Source organism: Salmo salar, chromosome ssa06 (assembly GCF_905237065.1).
Source record: "Salmo salar chromosome ssa06, Ssal_v3.1, whole genome shotgun sequence".
Classification (NCBI taxonomy): domain Eukaryota; kingdom Metazoa; phylum Chordata; class Actinopteri; order Salmoniformes; family Salmonidae; genus Salmo; species Salmo salar.
This window is the reverse complement of record NC_059447.1, coordinates 30,218,185-30,245,994: the sequence shown is the minus strand read 5'-3', so window position 1 is coordinate 30,245,994 and position 27,810 is coordinate 30,218,185. Positions and strand designations below refer to the sequence as shown.

Below are 27,810 nucleotides of genomic sequence, written 5' to 3'. Positions count from 1 at the left end.
GTTTAAAAGCACTTGGTCAACAGCTGGAGTCCTTATTCACCCCAAAGTGTGCCGTTGCTTTATTTGGCCTTGTTACGTCCCACGCCGGAGAGTGTTCAACCATCTGGGGATGCAGGTTGTACCGTCTGTGAGGCAACAACCTCTATGGGTAGAAGGCAATGTAGGGATTGGGGAATAACTCAGGAATTTTGGAGCTCTCATTTTGCTTTAAAATCGAAATAACATTTATTTCATATGTTCAAAAATACTGGACAATATAAGTATAAAAAAATTGAATACTCTTATTTGTCGTCAATAAAATTGAAGACTTAACACTGTTAAGAGAGATAGTTGACTTAAAACTGTCATAAAGAGTAATTTGTTTATAAACATTTCATAAACAGTCATAAGTTAGTGTCACTGTCACCACATGGGAAAAGTCAGAGATGTTTAGCAGTGAGGTTTTGATACCTGCAGGAATCTATATTAGATTATCACTGAGATCCACTGAAATGCCTTATAGATAACCATAGAGTCCATGACAACCTTTCGTTATACTGTAGTGCTTCAGAAAGTATTTCACTAATAGCACTTCAGTAAATATCCAAAGTATACAGCCACTACGACATAAGAATGAGTCATTGTTTTTACTCAAAAAATACGTTATAATTTACAGTTCTACAGAAATGTTATATTTGCATAAGTTCTTATGGGTTTTGGCATTTGTAAAGCTGAGCAATCTTCAGACAGAATGCTGTGCACTAGCCATTTGTAGATAGTGGCCTTGAAGACACTGAAATAGCTCCACCCTGCTCGCAACAACTGCCTTAACCGCTGTTCTTTTCTACTCTCCCAAACCCAGTGCTTTCTGGGTACGAAGGACAGCTCACCATGCAGATTTATTCACATGCTGACAAGAAAAGGGGGCAACAGAAAACACTTCTGCAAAGCTGTCTGGACCATGTTGTTGATACACATGTAGTGTTTGCTTTTGAATTTGCATTCATTCAAAAGGGGTGCTTCAGAGAAGACTTAAGCAATAGTGGATTCAGTCTAGTGGTTTCATCCTCTGTGTCCTCCTGTTCATTCTATGTACAGTAAAGCTTCATTTAAAAATACTCAGTGAGGAGTGATTATTCACCAAAACAAAATAAACAGTCAAGTGTCTTTTATCCTTTGGTTGAGGAACACGTCTCGTAAAGTACTGACAGACAACTAAGCTCCTTAGTTGGATAAAGAGAGAAGATTAAGCTCCCTTCTGAGGGTCAAAGGTCACTTGGGGAAGCCTCTATTGAAACCTTCCTTCCACTCAGCACGTGATCCCTGAGCTCTTCCCCGTTGATTTGGACTCGTTTTTGGCCACCAGCAATCTGAGGGCATCTCCAGATGAACGAATGAGCTCTCTACCACTGTGACGGAGAGAACGAGAGAGAACATCAGAGGGTGTTAAACAGAGGGAGGGAACGACACTACTCTGTGTTATGTTTTATAACTCTTATTACCTTAATAATATCCAGTACTGTATTACAACTTCTTAATCAACACAGGGTAGTAAAGACCGGTCTCCATGTTACACTACTTACATGTGGTATTCCATGCCCACCAGACTGATGCCGTTCACAGCCAGGATACGATCTCCGAACCTCAGTTTCTGGCACTGGGCGGCTGGGGACTCTGGTACCACTGACTTGATATAGATCCCAGTCATCTTCAGAGGTGTTTTCTACACAGGACACAAGAGGATGCAGGAAGCGTTGAGGTTGGGTCTGACGATATGCCGTACCTGCACAATAGCATCATAGGAACATCTCCGCTGTTTCATCTCTATCCTACAGGGGGCACCACATGTTATAGAATCCTCCACAGCAGTACACCTGCATGCATATACATGAGTAGAGGCTTTCACAGACCAGACACGTTTCTGTTATGAATTAAATGATGAAAACAGCACTTTAGTAGAATTTGAAGCCAAAGGCAGACATTGGTATGAGGGTAATAATAACCATTGCAGCTGACTATTGTGCAATAGAGGAGTCTTCCGGTTCTTATAAATTAGCTTAGTGTTCTCAATGTGGTTCATGGCTGACTGCAAAAAGGAGGTCAACACATTTACCACATGTTGTACACCTGTTAGTAAACCCAAGCTTAAGCCCACACCCACATACCACACACACACACACACACACACACACACACACACACACACACACACACACACACACACACACACACACACACACACACACACACACACACACACACACACACACACGCTCAATAACTCTTCTTGCTATCTGTAGTTGAGATCTATGTCACAGTTCAACTCATCATTCATTTAAAAGCTAGATTTCCCTGACTTTGATGGATGATGATGTAACACAGTTAATCATGGGAAATATGTAACCTTTAACTAATTAACCTGCGACTATGAGGTTTGAACAGCCATGCAAGGCCTTATATTAGGATGTCATAAATCACATGACCAAATAAGAGCCACACGCCCCTTGCCTCGACAAGGCTGTCACTTTGTACAACCAGGCACAGACAGAATGTTAGAGCTTTTTCACATTTCATTGATTTCCCCATGCAGAGAGATGAAAAATAAGAAAGGGAGGTAGAGAAACAAAAAGGAAGATGAGACTTGGGTGAAGGAGATGAACAAAGGAGGAGGTGGAGGAATAAAGACAACAAGACAAGGATTTCACCCACCATTCCATCCACCAGAGCCAGGCCTAGACCATGAGGTCCTCTGTGTAGCTCCACAGTAAACACTTCATCCCTCTCTTTCTCCTCCTCTTCCTCTACATTATCTTCCTCCACATTCCCATTCCTTCTCTCAGAACATTCCCTTGGGCAGCTGCCTGCTGAGGAGACACACAAGAACACCCCACATTAGACACAGTATCCAATCCCACCTTAACTCTGTTTAAAGTTCTACTTTTCCTGTTATTGTGGTCCGTTTATGAAATTATAATGAAATCATATCACTGTGACAATTTGAGACAGGGTTTACTTCAGGAGAAAACATGAAAGTAGTGTCTGGTTCCCCTTTGAAACCCCTCTACAGTACCTTCTAGGGGTCTCTGTCTAGTCATATGAAAGAGAAGTTACAATACTGGGCTTTTTTTTAAGTCCAGAGGCATTAGTGTTATAAGGATTATTATTTCTACCAATAGGAATATATATGGATCAAAGACTGGAGGTTCCACTGAGCTGCTCCAGAGGGACACGCAGTTGGTTTGACCTCCTCAACATACATATAACTACCACTGATATTGAACACAGATGTTGCCTTTGGACTCCATATAAAAATCATGTCAAGTCTGAGTGCTATAAAACTGTGGGGAGTCCACTAAATGCATAGACGTTGTAATGAGAACCATACAGAACCCCACTGAGAACAAGCTCTACATGTAAAGCTTTGGGGCCTTGGGAAAGCTCTTCCTCAGGTTGGTCCAGTGCTCTCTGTCTGTGGTGTATTTATCCTGTCACAACAACCTAGCCACCAGCAACAGTACCACCAGCATGCCCTACACTTTCACCCCCACCCCCTGCTCTCCCCTGGTGTCCCCCTGCTCTCCCCTGGCCTTCCCCTGGTCTTCCCCTGGTCTCCCATGGTCTCACACTGCTCTCCCCCTGGTCTTCCCCTGGTCTCCCCCTGCTCTCCCACTGCTCTCCCACTGCTCTCCCCCTGCTCTCCCCTGGCCTCTCCCCTGGTCTTCCCCTGGTCTCCCCCTGCTCTCCCCCTGCTCTCCCCTGGCCTTCCCCTGGTCTTCCCCTGGTCTTCCCCTGGTCTCCCATGGTCTCACACTGCTCTCCCCCTGGTCTTCCCCTGGTCTCCCCCTGCTCTCCCACTGCTCTCCCACGCTCTCCCCCGGCCTTCCCCTGGTCTCCCACTGCTCTTCCCTGCTCTCCCCCGGCCTTCCCCTGGTCTTCCCCTGCTCTCCCCCAGCCCGAGCCCATCTGCCCCCCATGCAGGACCTGCTCTGGACAATGCCTGTCCCGATTAAGATTCCACGCACCAACCCAACTGTAAATTCCCATGACGGGTCAGCCACTGATCTTTTCTCTCCTGACATCACCACCTCTCTGTAATTCTTGGTACAGATTAAAGGATTAGCAATGCTACCAAAATAGCGGTAAATTACTGTTAGCGCCCAAAACCACCGAGGTTGAGCAGAGAGCAGGAGCACTCTATGGGACTGGGAGGCCACAGTAATACATGGTGGGAAGCTATGGTCAATGTCATAACCAGGGAAATGACATGATTAGAGAATATTTCTGTGAAAGTGGGTAATGTTCAATAGTACATCATTTTCATAACAATAACAAACTATTAAACCATAGAGCCCGTATAAAGACAAGGGCCATTGATCGTAATGAGTTCTGATTATGATCAACAAAATGGAAGCTTTAGTAAAGCCCTATTTACACACAACTACACAGGGGTTCAGGGAGCTTTAAGCATACGGTAAGCACTTACAAACAGTCAAATGTTACACAGAGCGTTTGTCTCTGATTAAGAGATGAGGGAACTAGCTGGTGTTAATCAACAGGAAAGGCCATGGACTGCTATTAGATTCCACTGGACTAACGGGATTTTATTATCTAACCTGTTGTTTGGATTTGACCTGGGACTGTGGTATCTGAAATCAGAAATTCAGAATTCCTACAATGTTTTAGATAAAGTGGCATCAAACTTATAGACTCACTCTCTTTTGCTAGGTGTTTGACTCAACGATTGTATCCCTTGAGAAAAGTCAATGTACTGTATAGGACAGGCGTACTAGACTACTATTTGAGAATGTCCGGCGGTCACACACATTTCCTAGGTGGCAAAGGTCCGGATATGTCCTGTCATTAATCGGCGTAGTAACAAACCCCAACCTCCCAACCCATGCTATTCAAACTGTTTAAATTGTACACAGCCATATTGCTGGCGGAGAGAAAATATTGTCAGTTTACACCTCATTTCCTGCAATTCTAGACATTTTTACATTTTAAAGCTAATTTACATTTTACATTTTTTTTTTATATTCTACACATTTTGACATTTCTGTGTGTTCATATGATACATGAGTAACTGAACAAAATCAATGCGGGCCGCTGGTGTTGAGGCCCCTGGGCACATAATCTGGCCATGATAGCTGGTTAATCTAATTTACCCATCTAGCTAACATGGGCTAGTAGTAATTCACTGAACATTTCTGACAGGTTATAAATAGCTCTCTAAGGTCTGTCAGTGAATGACATAACAAGAGGAACTTGATCCGGACCGCGGTCCGCCTGTTGAGTATGGCTGGTATAGATAGGACTTATATAAAAGTGTTAGAATCTTACACATTGTTTGAGACATCGCTTTAGAAAGCTGGCCTGCTTTAGGGAGATGGACGTCATTGTTATCCCTGGAAGTTAACCCTGGAAGTTTCCCTCCCAGTTACGGAATAAGATGTTTAGTCCTTTCCTCCCCTTTCTCAGCTCACCTCCTCCACCACAGAATAAATCAGAACCAGAGAGCAGTCCGCTCACTTTCCCCTCCCATCCACTCCTACAGATGACCTCATGAGCAGAGCTTCAGAAAACAATAGGCCTGAGGAGGAAATGGCCTTTCCTCTACACATGGAATCCACCCTACAGGGAGAACACGACCTTTACACAGCCAGAACAGCTCTTTATTTCTCCAATGACCTGTAGTTTCTGTCCAGAGTCAATAGAGTTGAAGAGATGAAGGGAGAATGAGAGCTCTCCTTCTCCTCCTCCTCCCCCTGTCATATCAAGCACCTTGTGTCAACCTGGAGCCACTGGGGACAAATATGCACCAGGGTCTCCCGGGTCAAGCAGACAAATTCTTTCTTTAATGGAGCCTGTCAATCATTGGTGGGTTGATATTACGAGGGAGGCACTAGCGACCTACCTCCAGGGGTTAGGTACATGAGCCACAGTGTGAGCCGACGTGGCTGTATTTGCTGTGACAGGAGTTTTACATCACTGTAAAACCCACAGAGGGAGGGAAAGGCCATGAAGGGATCCTCTGTTATTCTTTGTCTTCGTAGTTCATCCAAGATGATTGAGACAGGATCAGTTTCTTTTAGGATTACTATGTACAGTATGTGTCCCCCACTGTTACAGCATCATCAATCCTCTGTTATGATTGGTCAATAACACACTTCAGCTGACACATGGCTTTTTATGCTTCTTTTCTATCAAATCAGAGCTGTTTGTATTGTAACTGTATGTAGCCTTACTGTATGCCACAGCCCCCTGTGTTACCTTTCCTGTGCTGCCGTGCTGCTCCCTCCTGCAGGTCTGCCTCCAGCTCAGACTGAGACAGCTCCATGCCCTGGGGGGTGTTGGGGGGTGTCAGCAGGCAGGAGGGGTCCAGAGCCAGGCTCTTGTGGCATCCCAGGTCAGCCTGGCCACTCCTAGGTAGGGTGTTCTGCAGCTCCAGACTCTTCAGCTTGTGGGACAGCTCTGCCTCTGCAAGGCAGCAGCTTAGGTCGCCATGAGACCCCCGGGCCTGAGGGGGCGCCGCAGGGCTCAAAGAGTCCACCTCTGCCCTGAGCGAGGGGCAGGGAACTGGGTCAGGGACCACCACTGTGACAGAGGGCGAGGAGCGTGAGGTCGCAGACTTGGCGTCTGTAGCTGTCCCGCTGAGTGCCTGAAGGGAGAGAGAAGTCAATAAAACAGAGATGGAAAACATCAAAGTTAAAATGTCTCATTTACTGAGCACCACCAGTCCAGGGCTGCCACTGGCCTCTCATTAGATTGTATATGTGTAAATCTGGGTACACAGATTCAGAAGGTCAGATAGGTGGTTACCTGCTGTGTTGTTTGACTGGGGGGGAGACTACGGATGAAGTCCTGCAGACGGCCGAACTGCTCAAACAGAGCGGGCTCCGTGATTGGTTTACCCAACTCCAGGTGGAAGGTGTTGCTAGGCAGGATAAGGGGAGGATGGTTGTCGAAACTCTCCAGTATGTCAGCTAGAGGAGGAGGGAAATACAGGACATCATTAAAGACAGAAGGCGTGACTCAGAAAAGATTACAACAGAAGCTCTGGAAGAGCTTTCTCACGGTGTACACTACATTATTTATACTTGTTATTTCCTTTTACTTCATTGACTTAATTACATCTGATTTGTAGGTTAATCCTTTAGATTTTCCAATTTAAGAAAGACAGTCATGGCCTCTAGGACAAGATAAAGTTCCCCCCAGGTGGTGCCAGCAGGAGTTGGGCCATTCACACAGAACAGGTGAGGTGACAGGGGACAGAGAAGGGAGACAGGTACCAAGTCCTATATTGAGAGGGGTGGATTTGAGAGTTAACTCTGTGGTGAAACTGATTGGGCTGGGCAGGGTTCTCCTCTCTAACCTCCCCCCTATACCCATGCTCCAATTTAGAGTTAGACTGGGACAGGCAGACAGATTTACTCTGGGGAACACACTCAGCCACTCTCAGACACAACAGGGAATAGGCCTCTAGTTACTAATACCCTGACTACACCGCTCGGGTCGCATTGCAAAATAAATTTAGAAATCTATGTTATTCAATTATTGCACCCACACTGCTCGCGCGTGTCAACGAGCGTCTGCGTTGCCAAGGGCTAAAATAGAAGTCCTTTCTATTTCTGACGCAGATCGCGCTGCAAGTCCTGCCTCTCCCATCTCCTCATTGGTTTGTAGAAACAGGTAGCCACGTGCCATCTCCTCATTGGTTATACCCACGTGGGTGATTGAAAGACGAACTGTGTTGCCGGTCGTCGTGGTAACACGATGAAAGTTTATATGCCAATAACCATATAAGTTCAAAGAAGAAAAAGCCTGGAAGGAGGAGAGATGACTAGAAACGATTTAGTTGACCATTTTATGTGTGGATTCATTGTCGGAGTAGAGGACCTTGTGCATTTCAGGTAAAATAACAACTCAATGTTTATATCCCAGGACAAATTAGCTAGCAACAGCAAGGTAGCTAAATAGGACAAATTAGCTAGCAAGTGCAAGCTAACTAGCTAAATTGCCATAAATGTTTAATGCTTTTCGACCTGTCCCCAAATTAATGTAATTGGTTCAGAGTTTGTTTTGATATTTTAACCTGCGTGTCGTGATCGCGTTTGGTGTAGGGGGACAAAATAAATGTATGCACGATGGCGCACGCGCACAGCCGGTTTGGGTTCCGTGTAACCCTATCAGGGCATGGGCGACAGTCTGATCTGATTGAATCTTGGCAGAGTGAGTGTGTGTACACAAGTGTACAGACTACATGTGAGTTTGCTTGTCCAAGAAACACGTGTGTTTGTTTCAAAATATGGTTTATACGCGTGAACGTGTCTGTGTGTCTGTTTGGCTTCCCGCCGTGACTCTGCTGTATCTGTGTTCCACTCACTGGTCCTGAGGGCAGCCTCTGCCTCGTCTGGCGAGGGGTTCCAGTCTGCAGGACAGGCCCTGCCTGGGTTATACTCCCTCAGCATGTGGTGCAGTTGGGCTGGGTTCAGAGGCATGAACTCAGTCCTCAGAGAGCTCCATGATGCCTGAAACACACACACACACATATGTACACTCACACGTTACAAGAATATCAATGTACAGGCACAAGGACCATGATACAAGGAATATGATTGCATATTTCACAAAAGAGTAAACATAGCATAATTTAAATGCAAGAGCTGGCAGAGCTGTTTGATGTCATTGTTGTTAGGGAAACTAAAAATGACAGGGTAGCACTTCCTCAGTGTGGTTTTTTCCACAGAAAACTATTCATGTACAAAATATTTCAAACCACAAATCTGTCCAAGTACTGTAATTGCATATTTGTGTCATTCCAATGACAGATTATATGGTGATGAATTCATTAGGAAAATAAATCTAGGACTGTAAGTAATACTTGTCATGCCAACCTATGTCACTGTCTATAGTAATAATAAAATCAACACACACACACACACACACACACACACACACACACACACACACACACAGAATGGAGAAATGTTCAAATGCTTGATTTGTGGAAGTCAATGTTCCTGAATGTCACATTTTCCATCTATATGACTAAACAATTGCTGAGTCATAAACGTCAAGCGTGAGATGTCATCAGAAGATGTGCTAATTACAGCGTCTAGATTCCTGTATGTGTTATATGACTATGAACAATCAGGTGTTATCCTCTCAGTTGACCTCTCTCTGGTTAGTGGGAATAAACACACAAGAGACTTAACCTTCAACTATTTCCTCATTCACTCAGACACACCTTGGAGAGCTGAGGTGTTTTAATGACTCACAACTAACCAGAAAGACATAGGTGAATCATTTCAAGATGACATCATTGGCATAGAGGTGTTATTGGTATGCTGACAGGCATAGTGTAGAATATATCAGACCATATTTACCCCAGCCTTGTATCCCTTCATTCCTCCAATGAGCACACCCTCTTTGTCGCATGACAGCACAGAGGCTGGCCAGAAGGAGGAGTTATGGGAATGTTTATAAGCCAAAGTGACTTGTTTTTTACGTTATTTTAAGTTTATCTTTTCTATATCTACTATTTGACTTGGTGTATCCCAGTCGTAAGTGGCATAACATCATGGCATCAATGACACAATCTTCCTAACTTTGTATCATCAGTAATTACTGGAGACAGAGAGCTCAGCCATAACAAAACCATGCCACATCACTGGTAATGTACTATTTCCCTCACTCCCTCAAGCCCAGAACTCCAGATGGAAAACTGAGAATATGACAAGGGTGTGCGCTCTGTTTTACCAACCACAACATCTGACCTCGTGCCATGGGAGTGATCCATACACAAAACCACCAGCCTCCTAGCAACCGTCCCCACGAAAAGAGGAGCCTTTGACTGAGGGGAGACTGGTTCTACTACTGGGGAGCTGTTTTGGGGCTGTTACCATGCCTTCTGGTTAGATATTGAGAACAGGTGTTGTCTCATACTGTAATAGCCCCTTATGGCTGTGGATTGAAGAGTGAAATGCTACACTGTCAGTCTGGTTGCACTGAGTCTCAGCAGGCTCCTTTCTCCAATCCTGGTGAATGAGTTCCATCAAAATAAAATCAGATCAAGAAACTATAAACTCTGGATCTAAATGAAATATGAGGGCAGCTGCAGGAGAAAATACAACTTTCTGACTGAATTTGATGCTTTAGGGCTGTGCAATCTGTGGTTTTAAGATAAAACCCACAACTATCCACAACAACAACAGTGCTGTAATTGGGATGAGTAGGAGGTGATTCTCTCATGTACTAACCCGGGAGAACATTACAAGAACATGACGTGTCCACAGCCTTCCTGCAGCCCCTGTACATTCATAGGATGAGACATACAGTGGTGTGGGCATGTCATGGCAGAGGTCACTCTTTTCTTTGAAGGTGACAGGGCTAAAGCCAGCCTTGTGTCACACACAGACTGGCAACAGGTTTTCCCTATCTCCCTTATCTTTTCAGGTGTCATAAACATGAACATGACCAGAAACAGGATATGTGTGTGTGTGTGTGTGTGTGTGTGTGTGTTTAACATCTGTTCCTCCACCTATTTTTTAAATGTAAACTTTATTTAACTAGGCAAGTCAGTTAAGAACAAATTATTATTTACATTGACGGCCTACCCCGGCCAAACCCGGATGACCCTGGGCCAATTGTGCGCCATCCTATGGGACTCCCAATCACAGCTGGGTGTGATACAGCCTGGAATCGAACCAGGGACTGTAGTGATGCCTCTTGCACTGAGATGCAGTGCCTTGGACCGCTGCGCCACACGGGAGCCCCTTAGCTGGGTGGTTCTATGTGGTGGTCTCTGTCTTTATGTCTCTAACTAGCTCACAGTGTTAACTAACTGAACCACCACCAGATATGTCAAGGCTCAACTTCCCCCCAGTAAACAGGATCCTGCTTTCAGTGGATTACAGAGAGAATGGCATGCTTAAAGAAGGATTAACTACTCAGTGGCACGCAGTTTAAAGCCACAGGCATCAATGATATGGGATTTAAACATACATACAGTGAACCTGGCCGTGACCCCACTGTCCGAGGATGTCCCCGGGGGAGTTGGGATATGCAAAAAACACATTTACAATTCACAAGTGTATAATACACACTTGTACATGTGTGAAACAGGATAAATATAAGCACCCACCTAATTATGAATTATTATTATGTCTATTTGTTTAAGTTCTTGGTGCAAGGACTGCCTATCTTGGCAAAATGTGTATTTTCTTCATCAATAGATGAGAAGTCATTGCATAATATGAGATGTAGAGTACAATTTGGTGGAAAAAAATTCCATTGTTTCCAAGCATTCTTTTCCCACAGCTCTGCCAGGCTTTTTTAATGATGTCATGTGGTGGCACATGTGACTTCCACTCAGCTGACATCCGTCAGTGAAAATAAGCTTTCAGCTCTCTAACATTTTCAATCTGTTCCATACCTTGTAAAACACCTGTGGTCTACAATGGATACATTCAGAATTGCTATAGTGGACGGAAATGTTGTCATTAACACCCTGTTGCTTCATTGCTTTACCATTACATCTGGATGTTGTCATCACACCGATAGTGTTAAGACCATACGTAGTCTAGCTGTTCTCATAACATCAGAAGTGTGTATCGTACTACCGTACCTGAAGCCTGCAGTATTTTTCCAGATCTGGTAACTGGCCAGGGCAGGGGAATGTTTAGTAGGGTGCTATAGAGGTATAAAACCAACAGCCTGTGTACACACAACAAACAACATCTCTCACCCCACAATGGCCCATTCAAACTATACTCCCAATGTTATTTTCTGATAACTACTTCAACAGTATCACCTCCATCAAAGACAACATGCATTTCTAAGAGTAAAACCTAGTTAGCAACGAAATGTAGGGGAACAGAGTTTCAGTGATGATCCATGAATGCTTTCAATGTTTTGCCAGATTTTCCTAAATACCTCCCAAAGGTTTCCCACTCGAGGCATGTTCGGTATGCCAATAATCTCCTGTGGGCAGCTTCTGCATGTAGACCCAAGAATCTGCCGGGACTGAATGGGATCCCTGTGATAACGAACTGCAGTAGTTTCAGTCCTTGGGTTTTCGTCACTGGTTATATGGACGTATCAGGGTTGAACGAAGGCGGGGCTTAAACTGCTTGGCTACAAGTGATTCACGCGTGGCCCACACAGATCGGAAGGGGGGAGGGGGCTTTGGATAAGAGTTTCTTTTTGTGAGGGTGGAGACTTTGCAAACTGCTGGAACTCACAATTCCTAACACGTATAGACCCAGAAGTAAATCACGCAGTTGACCAAATTAATAATGATTTTACTTTTGGTTTAACAGAGATTAGTGTACCAACAATGAACTGAGACACTTGGTGATGTACAGTCTAATACACTGTAAAATACCATTTTGATACACTATATATTCAGACTGCTTTGGACATCTTGGCTACAGTGTTATTTAGTGCTCTGACTCAGCAGACCAAACCAAAACAGGAAGTGAATATAAAGGAAGTGCCCTCTGACCTGTAGTAGGTTCTCCTTGGGCGTTGCCAGCAGATTGACAGCAGCAGAGAGCTTCTGGAAGAACTCCACAGCCAGGTCCCCTAGGCCCATCCCCTGTATCCAGTCCATCAGCAGGTCTAGGTTGGCCCTGATCTGGACCCCTCTAGACCACTGGTAGAACCCACCTCCAGAGCCTGCAGAACAAAACACCACTCAGACATGCTCATGTAATTTCGATCATAGCTATTGAGTTTTATGAAACTTCTATAAGATGCAGCATGCTAGCAGATACCCATAGACTTCCAGTTATTGCACTAACGCTAGTTAGCATTGGCTCACGAAACTACCTCTAACGTCCTTCATAGTGGACACAGAAACATAAAAATGCTATCCACAAGTTCTTACTCTGGGGAAAGTCCAAATCCCGAAGTATCCCATTAACACATACAGTATGTATTTTATGAGGATACTTGTGATAGGACTTTGAGGATATTAAGATTTGATCCTACAAAACCCCATGAGTCAGAAACAGAGCATGTTGGAGGTCTCACCTCTCTCCATGAGTGCGTTGAAGAGGGATGCGTTGGTGAAGAAGAAGAGGTAGGCGCAGAGCTGCGAGCTGATGTCAGAGTGCACCTGGAAGGCGTTGAGCAGAGACAGCGCCTCCTTCAGGACATCCAGGATGCCGCTCACTCCCTCGGGCACACGCAGCTGCCCGCTTTCCGAGAACGGGTTTCCATCCAGCAGGCCTGGCAGTGCCGAGTACATACTCTGAGGACAGAGAGAGGCATGCTAGAGGTGTTAGTCACAGCTACAAGACTTTACCTCACTGTACCATAGTCTAGCACCTCTCTGAGGAGAGAGAGGGAGATAAGAAACCTTACAGTCACAGCTACTGTACCCAGTACCACTAATACAGAAAGTATACTGCACTCACTCATTATATATTACTCTTTAAAGGAACGTTTTGTCAGCGATTCTCACTTTATCAGCCATACTCTCTATAAAATAAACCTTCATCAACATGCAAAACTTTGTTGACAGATTCAGAAAAACTGCAGTGGAATCAGTGACTTAGTCAACAGGGCTATGCCCACTGACCCTGAGCTCCCTGAGCCAATCAGAAAACAGTCAGAGCCCAAGGAGGAGGGGTTACAGAAAGCCAGACAGGGACAGACAGACTTCCCCTCCAAAGGGGGATAGCCAGGGGCCTGATAGCCAGGGGCCTGAGACTGTCCAGTCTTGACACTCACCATTGTTAACAGTGTACCATACACAGTCCTGGGATTCACATTGATAACACTGGTGCCACTGGCCATTCCTGACAGAAACACAAATGTTTCCCAGTGACTCAACCCCCCTCTGCCCCCACCAGCCTCCTGATAATTCCCATAATAAATAAATGCCAAGTATCATAAACTAGCTGATAATAGCCCATGCTGTTGACTACTAAGGAATGGTAATACCAGTGAGTAATAGGCATGAGAATGAACTTCTCCTACAACTTCTCCTGGAGTGTTTTGTCTCATGGTTTGTTGTTCCACCAATTAGGTGTCTTTTGAGTAGTGTAACTTGTTGGAAAAAACGAAAATGTTATATTTCACCTACTTTTAGCATTCTGTCATAAACAGTACATGTTCTAAAAAAACAACAACATTTTTTCCACATCAAGAATAAAAAATTGACTATAGTAAGTGCCTATTAAGTGCCAAATAAGGTAACAGGGTTGACAACTTAATCTTAAATCATCCATAAATCCCCTTGTGACAGGGGGAATCGAAGCTTGTTTCATGCAACAGGGAGGGGCAATTGAATGCAAGCTTCACAAAATATATATATATATATTTAAAACATATCTAGCCTGTCTATGCTCGACCCGCTCAGCTTTCCACCACAAAACACCAGAAAATTGCCAAAAAGACTTCAACCAGCTCACCTGCTTTTACACTATGATTTGACTGCTAGTTTCTTTTTATTTGCACTTTGAAAAAGGAATAGTTTCACCATCTTTAAATGAGAGTTCAGTTCATGTAACAGGGTTGACCTTAAAAGGATACTGGCAATGAGGCCCTTTATCTACTCCCCTAGAGTCAGATGAACTTGTGGATACCATTTTTATGTCTCTGTGTCCAAAACGAAGGAAGTTTGTGGTAGTTTCGCGAGCCAATGCCAACTAGCGTTAGCGTAATGACTGGAAGGCTGAGGGGTTTCTACTTGCTTAAAATGAATCACTAATCACATGAAGGCCAAAAAGATCATTAAAAAAAAATTATCATCAAGGACAACAACCACCCGAGCCACTGCTTGTTCACCCCGCTACCATCCAGAAGGCGAGGTCAGTACAGGTGCATCAAAGCTGGGACCGAGACTGAAAAACAGCTTCTATCTCAAGGACATCAAACTGTTAAATAGCCATCACTAACACAGAGAGGCTGCTGCCTACATACACAGACTTAAAATCACTGGCCACTTTAATAAATGGATCACTAGTCACTTTAATCATTTTTACATATCTGGCATTACTCATCTCATATGTACATACTGTATTCTATTCTATCTACTGTATCTTTAGTCTATGCTGCTCTGACATTGCTCGTCCATATATTTATATATTCTTAATTTCATTCCTTTACTTAGATTTGTGTGTATTGTTGCATATGTTGTGAAATTGTTAGATATTACTTGTTAGATATTACTGCACTGTCGGAGCTAAAGACACAAGCATTTTACTACACCCGCAATAATATCTGCTAAAGATGTGTATGTGACCAGTACAATTTGATTTGATGATCTTCAGGAAATATAACTAAGCGTTTACAATGATGGTGAAAACTTTGATAAATCTTCCAAGAAGTCACAGAGGATGCACAGAGGGACATGTCAAAATGCAGAATTCTTTATTCATATTAAAAATCAGATTTATTGAATTTTCCATGTGTTCTATACTAAAGGGAACTTCATTTAATGTAATATTTGTGTACAATTTCCACTTTAAATAGCAAAGGGACGCAAAAGGCACTCACTTCGTGGAACGACCCACATACTGGTCAAGGTAGAGGAAGGTTTTCGCAGAGCAGGAAAACAAGCAGGAAAACCTGTTTCCCAACAACAGTTCAGTGCCCAACAGTTAGTGGTTGTCTGATAGAATGCAACCTGTTTGAAAAGTTGTGCTGGAGTTACTACCCTGACGTCATTGCTCATTTCGTGCATGGGCGGGTGGCGGGGAGGGATTTGAAAATTCAATGGACTGAGTAAAGGAGCACCCATAGAGCTAGATATAGGACTCATCTTTGTATCTGTGCCATTATAGTGTCGGTGACAGCCTCAATCGAGCTGCCCATGCTGTCACCGACACTATAATGGCACAGATACAAAGATGAGTCCTATATCTAGCTCTATGGGTGCTCCTTTACTCAGTCCATTGAATTTTCAAATCCCTCCCCGCCACCCGACATTCTTGCTTCCACCAAAAGTAAGAAGGACCCAAACAAGAGGAAGCCAAGTTCTGACCATTGAGCACTCAATAAGTAAAATATACTTTGAGTCACAGTGCAGAGATCCTGGCCTCCTCCTCCCTTCTCCCCCTCTTCCCTTCTCCTCCCTACTCCTCCCTCCTCTGACACAGCTCTCTGCCATTGTTTTAGTCCATGACATCACCCCTCAGCCAGCCAGGTCAGCAGGCACGTATCATGACTAAGACAGACCCTTCAGAGGCTCTGAAAGATCATAAAGACCTGCCTGTTAAATCCCAATCACCATATATACATTCCTTCAACCACAGGTCACTAGATAGATTAGAGACCAGTTCTGCAGAGCTACAGGTGCTGGTTAGTTTAAGCTGAGATTGGTCGAATGAAGGGAACTGGGGATAGTATTCTCCAGTACAGCATTAAAAGTCCAACTGTTTAAGAATATAAACAAAATTAAAACATTATTTTGAAGCTAGTGGTAGCATGTCTGAGAAAACATACATGGCTGTGGGTGTGAGCTCGAGTAGTTTGTTGACAGAAATAGGGTCATACTGGCACAAAAAAGTGTCACAATTCATCTAAGGTATAGACTTGGCCTGTGTCTCTCACTTGACCCCAGAATGTGCAGTGAGTACCCCGCCCATCCCTCCTTGTGGTGTGTCTATGTGAAGACAGCTCCTCTGTTCCTGAGCAGGAAACAGACTTTTGGTAAAGGCCACTACTCTGCCCTGCTTCTCCACTGGACTACAGCTGCTTCCCTGACTACTGCACATCCAACCACCACCAAAACAAAGCCTGCTTTCCCCTGAGCTCCAGCGGTGACTGTCTAACTAGAGCCTGTAACTATTGGGGGAAGAAATGCCCTTCCCCTCACCATGTAAACATGTAAATGTACCTGTCAACAGGGAAAGTTGACAGGCATGTGTAAGCTTTCTTTTATCAATGGTTTCTGTCATGAAACGGAAATCTAGGGACAGGAAGAGGTGGTCTCGGAGCATACAAAACAGCAGCACATACAATCCTGTTCCCTGTTCCCACCCATGTCGGTGCTCCCTCCCATCCTGGAACCGTCATCGCCAGGCACCTTTGCCATGGTAACGGGTGTTTCCAGTTGACCGTGTTATTGGGTGTCTATTGCTGGTCTCTGGGTTACTGTGGCAGTGATGGTGCTCTGTTAATGCCATTGAGTTAGTTATAGGGCTCAAACATAGGAAACTCCAGTAAACCCAGCCTGGGAGTGTCTTCCTGGGGCTCACTGTTGAACAGGATAGATCTTTTGTTGCTGTCTATAAACATTTCAAAAGACTTTGAAAATACCCTCGAAGTGGATTTACAGAATATTAAAAAGATGATAAGCAGTCCTTTATTCCACTGGAAAAGACAACACTATCTCACACGCCTATCCTTACTGAGAGAGCCAGAGAGCGTGTGCATGTTTCCCCTGGCTTATTACGGCTTATTGTCTGGCATGCTACCTGCAAACGGAGAATGGTGTTCATAAGGTCTCAAGTCCTGCTTCCTGTAGTCCACAGGCAAAAGATGTCTTTCTATTTGGGCTGTGCAAGGTTCTGGGGCAAATAGTCAAGGATGTTATTATTTGTGTACATGTGCGGTGTGTGTGCTAATTCTGTGTGTGAGGCACGTGTCTATGTTTGTGTGCGTGTTCCATGCATGGCATCTATTGGTGAGTGTATCAGTGGAGGCTGGTGAGGGGAGGACGGCTCATAATAATGTCTGGAACGGAGCAAATGGAATGCCATCTACAATGTATGATTATAGTATGTGTGACTATGCACTGACCTTGGTGAGGTAATAGACAGACTGCTGGAAGGTGAACATGATGACCTCCTCCAGGACCGTCATGGCCTCCTCACTGGCAGTCCTAGTGGACCACATCTCTGACTCCGGCTCTGAGCCCTCCTCCTCCTCTTCCTCCTGCCTCCAGGGCAGCAGCTGGGGAACGTCATGCTGGATGAAGTGCAGCAGCTCAATGGAGTTGGCCATCCACAGCACCAGCGGCCGCAGGCCTGGGATCAGCTCCTCTATGCTCAGCAGCTGCACATCCTCTGGCTCCTGCTGGACATCACTGAAGCTCCTGCAAGGGGAGACATATAGACAGGTCTGAGTTCAGTCCAACAGCCAACAAATACCCTGTACTGGGTGAATGGCACTAAAAGTGGCTTGGGAGTGACTCATATTTTACAGCATGTCTCTATCCCTTGGAATGTGTAAATGAGTGAAATATGAAATGAAACATTCATCCTTAAAAATCCTTCCTCCTTTCTCAGCAGGCAGCCAAAGCACAGCTTTGGAATACAGTGCCCTGCAATAATGTTCCATAACATTAAATCATCATGAGATATCATTTTGACTTCATACACTTCAATGGGTGGCATATAGAGAAGTATGAACATCAAGAGACCATGACTCCTCAGCTTCTTATTCTGTAAAGATAAGTCACTGGGACATGTGACAATGAGAGAATGCTATATGTGTGTAGTACACATCCCTCCCAGAAATTCAAGTAGCATTGTTGTTGGAATGTAGTGGAAGGCAGTAGCATCATATTCTAAGACTCCTGGCTCTACATACAGTCTGTATATGACTCATAGCAAACACTAAAGGAGAAAGGGGTGTTAGTGTCAGAGGCAGCAGGTTGCCACTCTTCTTCACCCTGTTGTCATCTTTGCTGTTCATTGTTAGCATCTCTGGGGAAGGCTGAGTGATTGAGGTTGGAGAGGCTGCTACTCACCTTTCTGGTTGGATCACAGCAAGCTCCTTTGTCTTCTCCTGCAAGAGGACAGAGATAAAGACAACATTCATTTCAAACCAGCAGCAAGCCTATGTAAATGATATTCCATCTGGATGACAGCTTTGTATACATTTCTTTCTTTACAGTACCCTTGAGACACACAGTATGTTTAATTCATAACGATTCAAGGTTTATTTGTGGCGTGATGATATAAAAGGTCAATCGTTTGGCTGGACTCATTGTTTTTGTGCATAGTTTTACTCACCCACATGGTGAGCTGGATCTGACTGGCTATGCGGAGCAGCAACCTTCGGAAGTGTGTCAGCTGGAACGTGGTGGCTGAGTGTTGGATGGACAGGCTCAGCAGGAAGGCAGGGGTCAGTTTGGCCTCGTCCCCACTGGGGTCCACCATGACCAGGATCTCCTGCAGGACCCTTTCCTCCTGCTCCAACTCATAGCTCAGAGATACCTCTCCACCCTCTGGGTCCTTCCACCGAGGAGGAGCCGGCTTCCTCTGGACCCTAGGCCATTTCATGGGGAGGGCGGAGCCACATGATTGACAGGAGGATGACACTCCCACTCCTCCATCATGGGCGGGGCAGAGTTGTTTCATCCAGAGAGGGGTCTGTGGGGCCCCTGGGGTGGCGGTAGGGTCTTTAAACATGAACAGGTAGTGTCGGCCTAGACCCACCAGGTCCCCGGGGGTCAGCTCCACCTCCTCCTTCAGGAGGAAACCATTCCGGGTGACGCAGGCGCCGTGGAGGGGCTTCAGCAGGGTCAGAGTCCGCTTGGTGTCCCCTGGGAAGGAGTTGGTAGAGTCCAGGCGCCTGACACAGCAGTGCTGGGGAAGAATGTCCGGGGCAAAGAGGAGGATGTCCACCTTGAGCCTCTCCTCGTCCTCTCCGTTACAGTGCTCCCTGCAGCAGCCGAAGATGGTGGTGGTGCCGCTCATCAGGTAGATGACAAAGTCCTGCAGCGTAGAGGAGGGGCAATGGAAGGTCAACCAGCAGAATCCATGAGAATGACTGCTACATTAAAAAATGGACTGGTTTCAGTTTGCAATATGCTATGATCATTAGTAACTACTATGTATTAACTACACTGTAATTACACTGCTCCTGCCTAGTACCTAATTACAAAGTAAACGCATGCACTTTGACACCACAATACAAAGTGCAAATTTAAGACCTAGGACTTGAATTGAGAAGTTGTGTAATCGTTTGGAGATTGATCAAGCAGGCGCATTAGAGGCGTGTGTTATGTGAGGACAGAACAGATCCAGGATAAGCATGTACTGGCAGTGTGATGGAGGGACAGGAATGGAAGGGCTTAGGTGTGAATCCATAAGTCCATGTTAAATCAAATCAAAGTACACAGATTTGCAGATTTCTTTTTTTTTATGAGTTTATTAGTCACATGCACAGGGTTGCAGATGTTATCGCAGGGTACAGTGAAATTCTAATGCTCCGAGCTCCAACAGTGTAGGATAAAAAAAGAGAAGTGAATTAGACAATAATAATAATATTTTATTCACATTTAATACTGTAGCAATGATAAATGTGGGGGGTGGGGGCAGGGTAAGTGTCCGTTTGGGGTGGGGGTAGACTGTCCATAGAGGGAGCAGCAAGGGGGAGTGAGAAGTGGATGAAACAATCACTTTTAAAAAAGCAATACACACATAATCTCCCCCAAAAAAGAAAGAACGAGCAATATCATATAAAAATACACCGAGTACAAAACATTATACTCTTTCCATGACATAGACTGACCAGGTGAATCAGCTATTATCCCTTTTGACGTAAAATCCACTTCAATCAGTGTAGATGAAGGGAAGGAGACAGGTTAAAGAAGGATGTTTACGCCTTGAGACAATTGAGACATGGATTGTGTATGTGTTCCATTCAGAGGGTGAATGGGCAAGACAAAAGATTGAAGTTCCTTGAACGGGATATGCTAGTAGGTGCCAGGCGCACCGGTTTGTGGCAAGAACTGCAGCGCTGCTAGGTCTTTCACGCTCAAACGTTTCCTGTGTGTATCAAGAATGGTCCACCACCCAAAGGACATCCAGCCAACTTGACACAACTGTGGGAAGCGTTGGAGTCAATATGTGCCAGCATCCCTGTGGAACACTTGACACCTTGTGGAGTGCCAACTAATTAAGGCTGTTCTGAGGGCTAAATATTAGGAAGGGTTCTTAATGTTTTGTACACTCAGTGTATGTGGGAACTCTTTCAAGACTGTTGGAAAAGCATTCCAGGTGAAGCTAGTTGAGAGAATGCCAGTGTGCAAAGCTGTCATCAAGGCAAAGGGTGGCTACTTTGAAGAACCTGTTTAACATTTTTTGGGTTACTACATGATTCCATATGTGTTATTTCATAGTTTTGATGTCTTCACTATTATACATACAATGTAGAAACTAGTAAAGATAAAGAAGATAAAAATTGTCAGGTCCTCAGTGATGTGCACGCTGAGGAAGCTGAAGCTTTTGATCTTCTCCACTGCATCCCCGTCTATGTGGATGGGGGCAGGCTCTCTCTGCTGTCTCCTGTAGACCACAATCAGCTCCTTCCTTTTGTTGACGCTGAGGGAGAGGTTATTTTCCTGGCACCACTCCGCCAGGGCTCTCACCTCCTCCCTGTAGGCTGTCTCGTCATTGTTGGTAATCAGGCCTACCGCTGTTGTGTCAACAGAAAACTTGATGATTGAGTTGGAGAAGTGCGTGGCCACGCAGTCATGGGTGAACAGGGAGTACAGGAGTGTGCTGAGCACCCCTGTGGGGACCTTCTGTTGAGGATCAGTGTGGGGGAGGTCATGACCTAACACCACCCGTCGCTCGGTCATCCGTCCCAAGACTATTAAAGCCACTTTATGCTTGATCTGAAAATGTAGTCGGAGGCTCCATATGGAGGGTGTGTCGCAATTGCGGAGCCTCCGGAGGCATACAGAGGCCAAATGAAGCTCCGTACCGCGTCGCACCTCTCAAATTTTGTAACAATGCGGAGGGCTCCTTATAGCTCTGCATTGACATGATTCGTTGACGGTAGGTGGGGGCGGTACGTCATGTATAAACACAAACTCACTTCCTTGACAACTTCCTTCACTATAACACTGCTCTGCTCCGCTAAGCGCAAGTATGAAAGCCCTGACGTCTGCGGAGGCTGCATCGCAGTAAATGCTGTACGGCCACTTCAGACATCGGATTGACCATGCAGAGCCTTTCAGGCAGGTCATGATACTGTATCATCCCAGCTAGCATGGAAGCCAATCAGCCACTAAGCAATATTCAAAACAACCTTTATTTATTTTCCTGCACATGATATCTGGCAGAATAGATCAAACTGTCTAGGAAGGGAGTTAATAGCTGTGAGTCAATGTGAATTGTGACTACAACTACACTGACCTGCACTTGAACAACTTACAAGGAAATCAAATCCAATACAGCTCTCATGGTTCACAGGTGATTATGTTCAGGAAAATCTGGTCTGGAAACACAAAGACACTTTCGAAAATAACTAGCCAAGCCTGAAAAAAACTATTTCATTTACGGAGCTGGAACATTTCTATTCGATAGGACTGATATATGAGTGACATATTGTTGTCGAGTGGACAGACCAGGGGCGGGCTCAGTACTTCCCCCAGTATCTGGCACACCCCACCCAGTGTCCTGCACACTCAGCAGTCTCCACAATGAGGAACAAACAACAGAGAGCAGCAGCATTTCCTGTTTCTAGAAATGGGCCTGGCTCTCCGGCTCTCTGGCCCTCCGGCCCTCTGGCCCTCCGGCCCTCTGCTCAGGCCACAGCCTGCCACTCTCACTCTGGTTTTGCATTGAAATATCCAGAATGTTTTGTAAAGGAATAAAAGTGCAGAAAAAAATCTGTCACCCACAGAAATCTCTTTTTGAGAAGAATATTATTATTTTTGGTTGAATGTGCAGCTTTTGTGCCTAAATGTGCATGTGTGTTCTGGCATGCACGAGCCAGTGTGCAAATGTGTAGGCTAGGCATGTGTATGTGACCATCCACTGAGTTTGTTTAGACATTGCAGTGTTCCTTCTGCTCTATTCTCTAATACTATGTACCTTTAATCAGGCCTATCTCCACCTCCACTGCAGAGGCAGCAGGGCTGAGCTGAACTGTGATTGTGAACACCGTGTTCCTTATCTATTCAACGAGCCCTGACGAGAGACGACACATCCCAGTGTGGGAACTCTACTGCTGGGCCAGGGCCAGCTCCGTTTTCCCGCCTCTCCAGTACATGACCCAGGCTGGCCCACTCAGTGTGTGGACACGAGGATCACCTGTCCACAACATGCCGGTCTACTCCGACTCTGCTTGAGCTCGTGGCTCTGAGCCCAATACTCTGAGCCCATTGTAATCCAGCAGCAAGACTCAGTCTCTCGCTGTCCCTGTTATAGCATCCTCACTGCAGCTAAAGCCCTCTGCTCTCTGCTCCTCTCTCTCACTGTCTCTCTCTGTTTATGGTGATTTTAACCACAGGTCTTAACCTAAGAGGTTCAGTGGGAGCCTCTATAGTGTAGTGGAGTATACTTGTTTACGCCTCAGTGTCTCTGATAAGCCTTCGTCACAGTGTTTCTGCCACCCTGCCAAGAGACACTTGAGAACCTTGAAAGGTCTTCAATTGAGCAGCCACCCGGCTCAACCAATTACAGCTGCTGCTATCTGGCTGCCCAGGCCCTCTGTGAAGGATTTCAGTATGACATCTCTCTGTCGCAGCCGGAAGAATTCTCCAACCATACAAAACTATTCTGAGCCTAACTATTCAAGAACAGACTGACTCTTATCTGACAAACTGACTTCAGCTGTGTAAACTGAAGCCAAGCCTTTCATTAAAGTTACTCATCATTTAAGTTAATCAATAATCCGATAGACAAACAAATGCATCTGGGTTTAATGTATAGCAGTGGCAACAGCTTCACTTTCCAGTTTTCCTACCTGTCTGTAGCTGTATCCCTGCAGCAGCAGGAAGTAGGGGAAGTCAAAGGGCGGGTGGATGGAGTACTGGGTGGTGTTGTCGTCACTGCTCTCCGTCTCCTCCTTCTCCATGCCCAGACGCAGGGCCTCCTTGTCGGCCTCGGCCTCCGGGTCCTCCCTGATGAGCTGGGCCTTCTGCTGGGCCCGCACGGCCTCCTTCTCCATGGCAGACAGGTCCATCTCACTGAGACTCCTCCACATCCCCAGGCCCTCCACATCCTCACCACTGCCATCCATGAACAGAGAGGTGACCCGCGAACGGCCCTTCTGGAGCTTACGAGCCTGGGCGTTGATACCTGGGGCAGAGAGGAGCACGGGAGAGAGGGAGGATGAGACTAGATGCAGAGAAGTGATTGTTAATCATGTATTCATAGTTTATCACAAAATCATTGATTGTGTCCTGATATAGTCAATGTAACATAAACTTCATCTATGCATAAACTGAAACTTCACAGTATGCTAAAAACTCAATAAACTATTGGTGGAGATCTTCCATCACACACCACCATATCATAATGTTTTACTGAGTTGGCTCTCAGTCAAACCAAACATAGAAGGGAAGGAGAGAGGAAATCTGGAGGGGTAGTAAGAGGTGTTGTCCTCTATCTGATATCAACAGGCGTTCCTGGCTGTTGGGCTGACGTACCGCAACATAAACACTATTCAGCTCATTTGGAGCCATTAAGCACCATGGAATGTCCAGAGAGCTCAGCTTCACACCCAGCTAACAGCTCCTGCTCCCAGGCCTTATCAGCTGTGGAAGTGGGCGTTCTTCCACATTGTTCTGCCACACTGTGTCAGGGGGGCTGGTCAGGCCTGCAGAGGGGGCAACTTCCCCCTGCTTCCCCCAATCAGAGTGGCGCAAAGAGAGTGGAGGGTGATGTGGGGTTGTGGGGTTTGATGAAAACTGAGAATCATAACAAACGCACGCCAAAGTAAACAAGACCACACAGTGACCAATGTGCTGGAAGCAAGCTCTGATGGAAAGAATAACATGTGGAGCGGTGGACACATTCAGGTCCCAGTGGAAAAAGCTTATCCAGCCACAGCCAATCCCCTGCCCTGGGGGCTTCAGAGGGACCTGTTGGGACACTGTCGTCAATCCCAGATAAGAGAGAGGGGACACTCTGACCTTGTCTACCCCTCACTGCAGCTTTTGTTTTTCTCTGACCTCTCACTTGCCTGCCATCTCCTCTGCTCTGTCTCATGATAAGCAATGGTTTCTATTACCCTACAGTTAGTGACAGAGATAGGAGATCCAATGCCACCCCAACAGAGACAGAATGGTTACCTGGGCTTTAGGTTGTTGTTAGTGGGGTCACTGAGCTGCACCTGTGTGGTTGACGTACCTGCTGTGACGGTGTCGGTCTCTTTAGCACTCTGTTCCTCTACGCTCACTCTCTTCTGGATCTCAAAGCGTCTGGAGAAGCCTTCTTTGGGTTTCCATAGCGACTGCAGCATGAGGGGCTTCTCGTGGTCACCCACGACCCGAAAGCACTCTGTCTTCCATTGGTGGTCTGCTCCGTTCTGGCCAATCACGTCGCACAGCACATATCGACTGGGATCCTCTTTCTCCAGACAGTATCTAAGCAACGATAAAAGAGATTCAGTCAGAATACCATGATAAGATCTAATTCCCCCTGAAATAAAATGGCTTTGAGATCATTTGGGTAAAATATCCATATCACCAACTTTAAGTGATTTGCAATGGTTCACACCATATTAGGATGAGCAGTATTGCAATCCATGCCATTCAGCCTTGAGGAATGTTCCCTTTCTGCTTGCCTGTTAGCATTGAAGCTAATGCTAACAAATCACATTATGCCAGTGGGCATCCCTAACCCCTCACCTCTCCAGGGCCTCTTTGACAAGTTCCTTGGCGCTGGAGCGAGTCGTGGCCAGCACGCTCTTGTAGTTGGTTCCCTGGCAAATGTCGCTGCCAAAGATCTTTAGGATACCTGGAGCAGACATCTGACTGGACAGCTCAGCAGGGTCATCTGCAGCCTGCAGGTCCCCCGCCATGCTCCTGCCACCTGGGGCATGCCTCTGCCCACTGTCGCCCCGCAGGAGGGGGCTCCGGTTGAACACCGTCGACAGTCTGTTGTTGTGGCGGCGGATTTTGTTCTTGGCCGGCTGCCTCACGCCTGTACTCTCTGCTGAATGGGTGGTGCCATCCGAGGTGTTGGACCTGAGAGAGGGAGAAATGGATGGATAGATGGAGAGAGAGACAGAGAGAGAGAGAGAGAGATATAAATAAGAGACAGAGACATACATGTAGATAGTGACAGAGTGAAACAGAGAGAGCAAGGCAAAGATGTAAATGAAAATGAGAGTTCAAGAGAGGACACCAAATGAATGAGTAAATAATAAGAGGACAGTATTTCGAGCACTTCTCTACAAATAAATTACATTTCTATTGAAGGCCATAAGTCCATTTGAATATACAAAATCCCAGGCAGCTGCATGTAACAAAACTGAAATCCAATTCTGCAAAATAAGGGTGCCCCATTTTAAATACCCCACAAAATAGACACACTGGATATAAATAATATGACTTACTGCAGGGATCCATTGCTTGGCTTCCTCCCCAGCTTTGCCAGGCTCTTCTTCGGCGAGCGGATCAATAGGCCCACTGGAAAGTTGAGGGCTTGCTTGGATACATGACTACTTCGTTCCTCCGAAATCATCACGACTTTGTTCAGATGTAGGCTATATTATATGTCAAAGTGCTCCCTATAAAGCACGGTAAGGCACTATTCTCAAAAACTATTTGTGACAAATATACTCAGTCCATCGTGGTATTTGACACTGGAATCCACACTTTCTCATGGTGATGAAGCCAACTAAGAATTTGTCAGTTCAGACAGTTTGTTAACTAACTCTGACAGGTTTTCGTAAAGAAGCACGACGTGGAGAAAAGTTATTCTCGTCCACTGGCATTAGACATCAGGCAACTTCCAAAATACACTCGCTTTGAAATTACAGTTATATTCCGAATTTCCAACTCAACAATATCGACTGTAATCCGTTCGATACAATTGTTGCTGAATTGTTTCCATGAACAGAAGTTAGTTGGTCAGAATCAGATACAATGTATCCACGTTCGGGACAGCCATACGAGCGCTAGTTTTAAAAAGCTTTTCTCTTATAAAAATAAATAAATCCATCCAATGTGAATTACTTCTAATAAATGATCAATTTCAGATATTTAACTGGACTATTTGTTATTCGAAGCACCTTTCGAATTTTGACCTGTCTGCTCCATGCCATCTCTCCTTATCCCGTTAGGCGCAGTGCCCAACACGTAGTGGTTGTCTGATAGAATGCAACCTGTTTGAAAAGTTGTGCTGGAGTTACTACCCTGACGTCATTGCTCATTTCGCGCATGGGCGGGTGGCGGGGAGGGATTTGAAAATGCGATGGACTGAGTAAAGGAGCACCCATAGAGCTAGATATAGGACTCATCTTTGTATCTGTGCCATTATAACGTCTGGGACAGCATGGGCAGCTCAGTTGAGACTATCTCCATTTTAATTTAGTACATTTTCTTCTTCTTCATTGGCTGATTCCTCCCAACTCATAGGAATTCCTACCCAGTTGACTACTTTAAAATGGTGGAAGCACTCAACGGCAATGTCCATGTTAAAATGGGTTATATCCATGAGGAGTCATCTATCTTTCTGGATGGGTGCACCCATATGGAAAGTATCAAAAGCATCAAATATATGTAAACCACATGTTTGACCTGTTCCATATATTCCATTTCAGCTAGTACAATGAGCCCGTCCTCCTATAGCTCACCCCACCAGCCTCCTCTGCTGTACATGTACGCATCAACTCAGATGATCTTCTCTGCATTCTTGCTCTATGCTAAGGGCCCCATCTAGTGGCTAAAATATTTTCATGACCAGAAAGTGTCTGACACTGGTGTCACACACATAATCACACATGCACATGCACGCGTGCACACACACACACACACACACACACACACACACACACACACACACACACACACACACACACACACACACACACTACGCCGCTGGTTGGTCACAAACGGATGTGAGTGAGTGTGGAACCTGCAGCTGTAGATGAGGAGGTTTGGCTGGTTTGCTGACATAGGCTGGG

General features: G+C 45.4%; 1 protein-coding gene across 2 annotated transcripts; it reads right to left on the bottom strand.

Moving 5' to 3' along the window:
- Positions 1–200: 200 nt before the first annotated feature.
- si:ch73-281f12.4 (RA_Radil_like and Myo5p-like_CBD_Rasip1 domain-containing protein) lies at positions 201–27,010 on the bottom strand. 2 transcript variants are annotated; one of them, XM_045720245.1, is made up of 15 exons: positions 26,239–27,010; positions 25,529–25,867; positions 25,029–25,264; positions 23,641–23,975; positions 18,951–19,655; positions 18,686–18,723; positions 17,734–18,028; positions 13,015–13,234; positions 12,485–12,657; positions 8,363–8,507; positions 6,799–6,962; positions 6,250–6,637; positions 2,689–2,840; positions 1,563–1,702; positions 201–1,388 (listed from the first exon to the last, which is right to left on the bottom strand). In XM_045720245.1, exons 1-15 carry the CDS (start codon positions 26,364–26,366, stop codon positions 1,289–1,291), a joined length of 3,558 nt encoding a protein of 1,185 aa, XP_045576201.1. In that variant the 5' UTR covers positions 26,367–27,010; the 3' UTR covers positions 201–1,288. The 2 variants fall into 2 exon arrangements, with proteins under 2 accessions (XP_045576201.1, XP_045576200.1); XM_045720244.1 differs by having other exon boundaries at positions 2,689–2,843; positions 26,239–27,009.
- Between the last annotated feature and the right edge of the window lie 800 nt (positions 27,011–27,810).

What these genes read in the sequence shown, in the direction of transcription:
- si:ch73-281f12.4 (XM_045720244.1), bottom strand. Translation starts at nt 26,366, where the DNA reads ATGATTTCGGAGGAACGAAGTAGTCATGTATCCAAGCAAGCCCTCAAC. An exon ending in GTCAAAGAGGCCCTGGAGAG is followed by an intron (nt 25,265 to 25,528) that starts GTGAGGGGTTAG and finishes ATCGTTGCTTAG; the next exon opens with ATACTGTCTGGAGAAAGAGG. An exon ending in AGCACGGCAGCACAGGAAAG is followed by an intron (nt 2,844 to 6,249) that starts GTAACACAGGGG and finishes GTGTCTCCTCAG; the next exon opens with CAGGCAGCTGCCCAAGGGAA.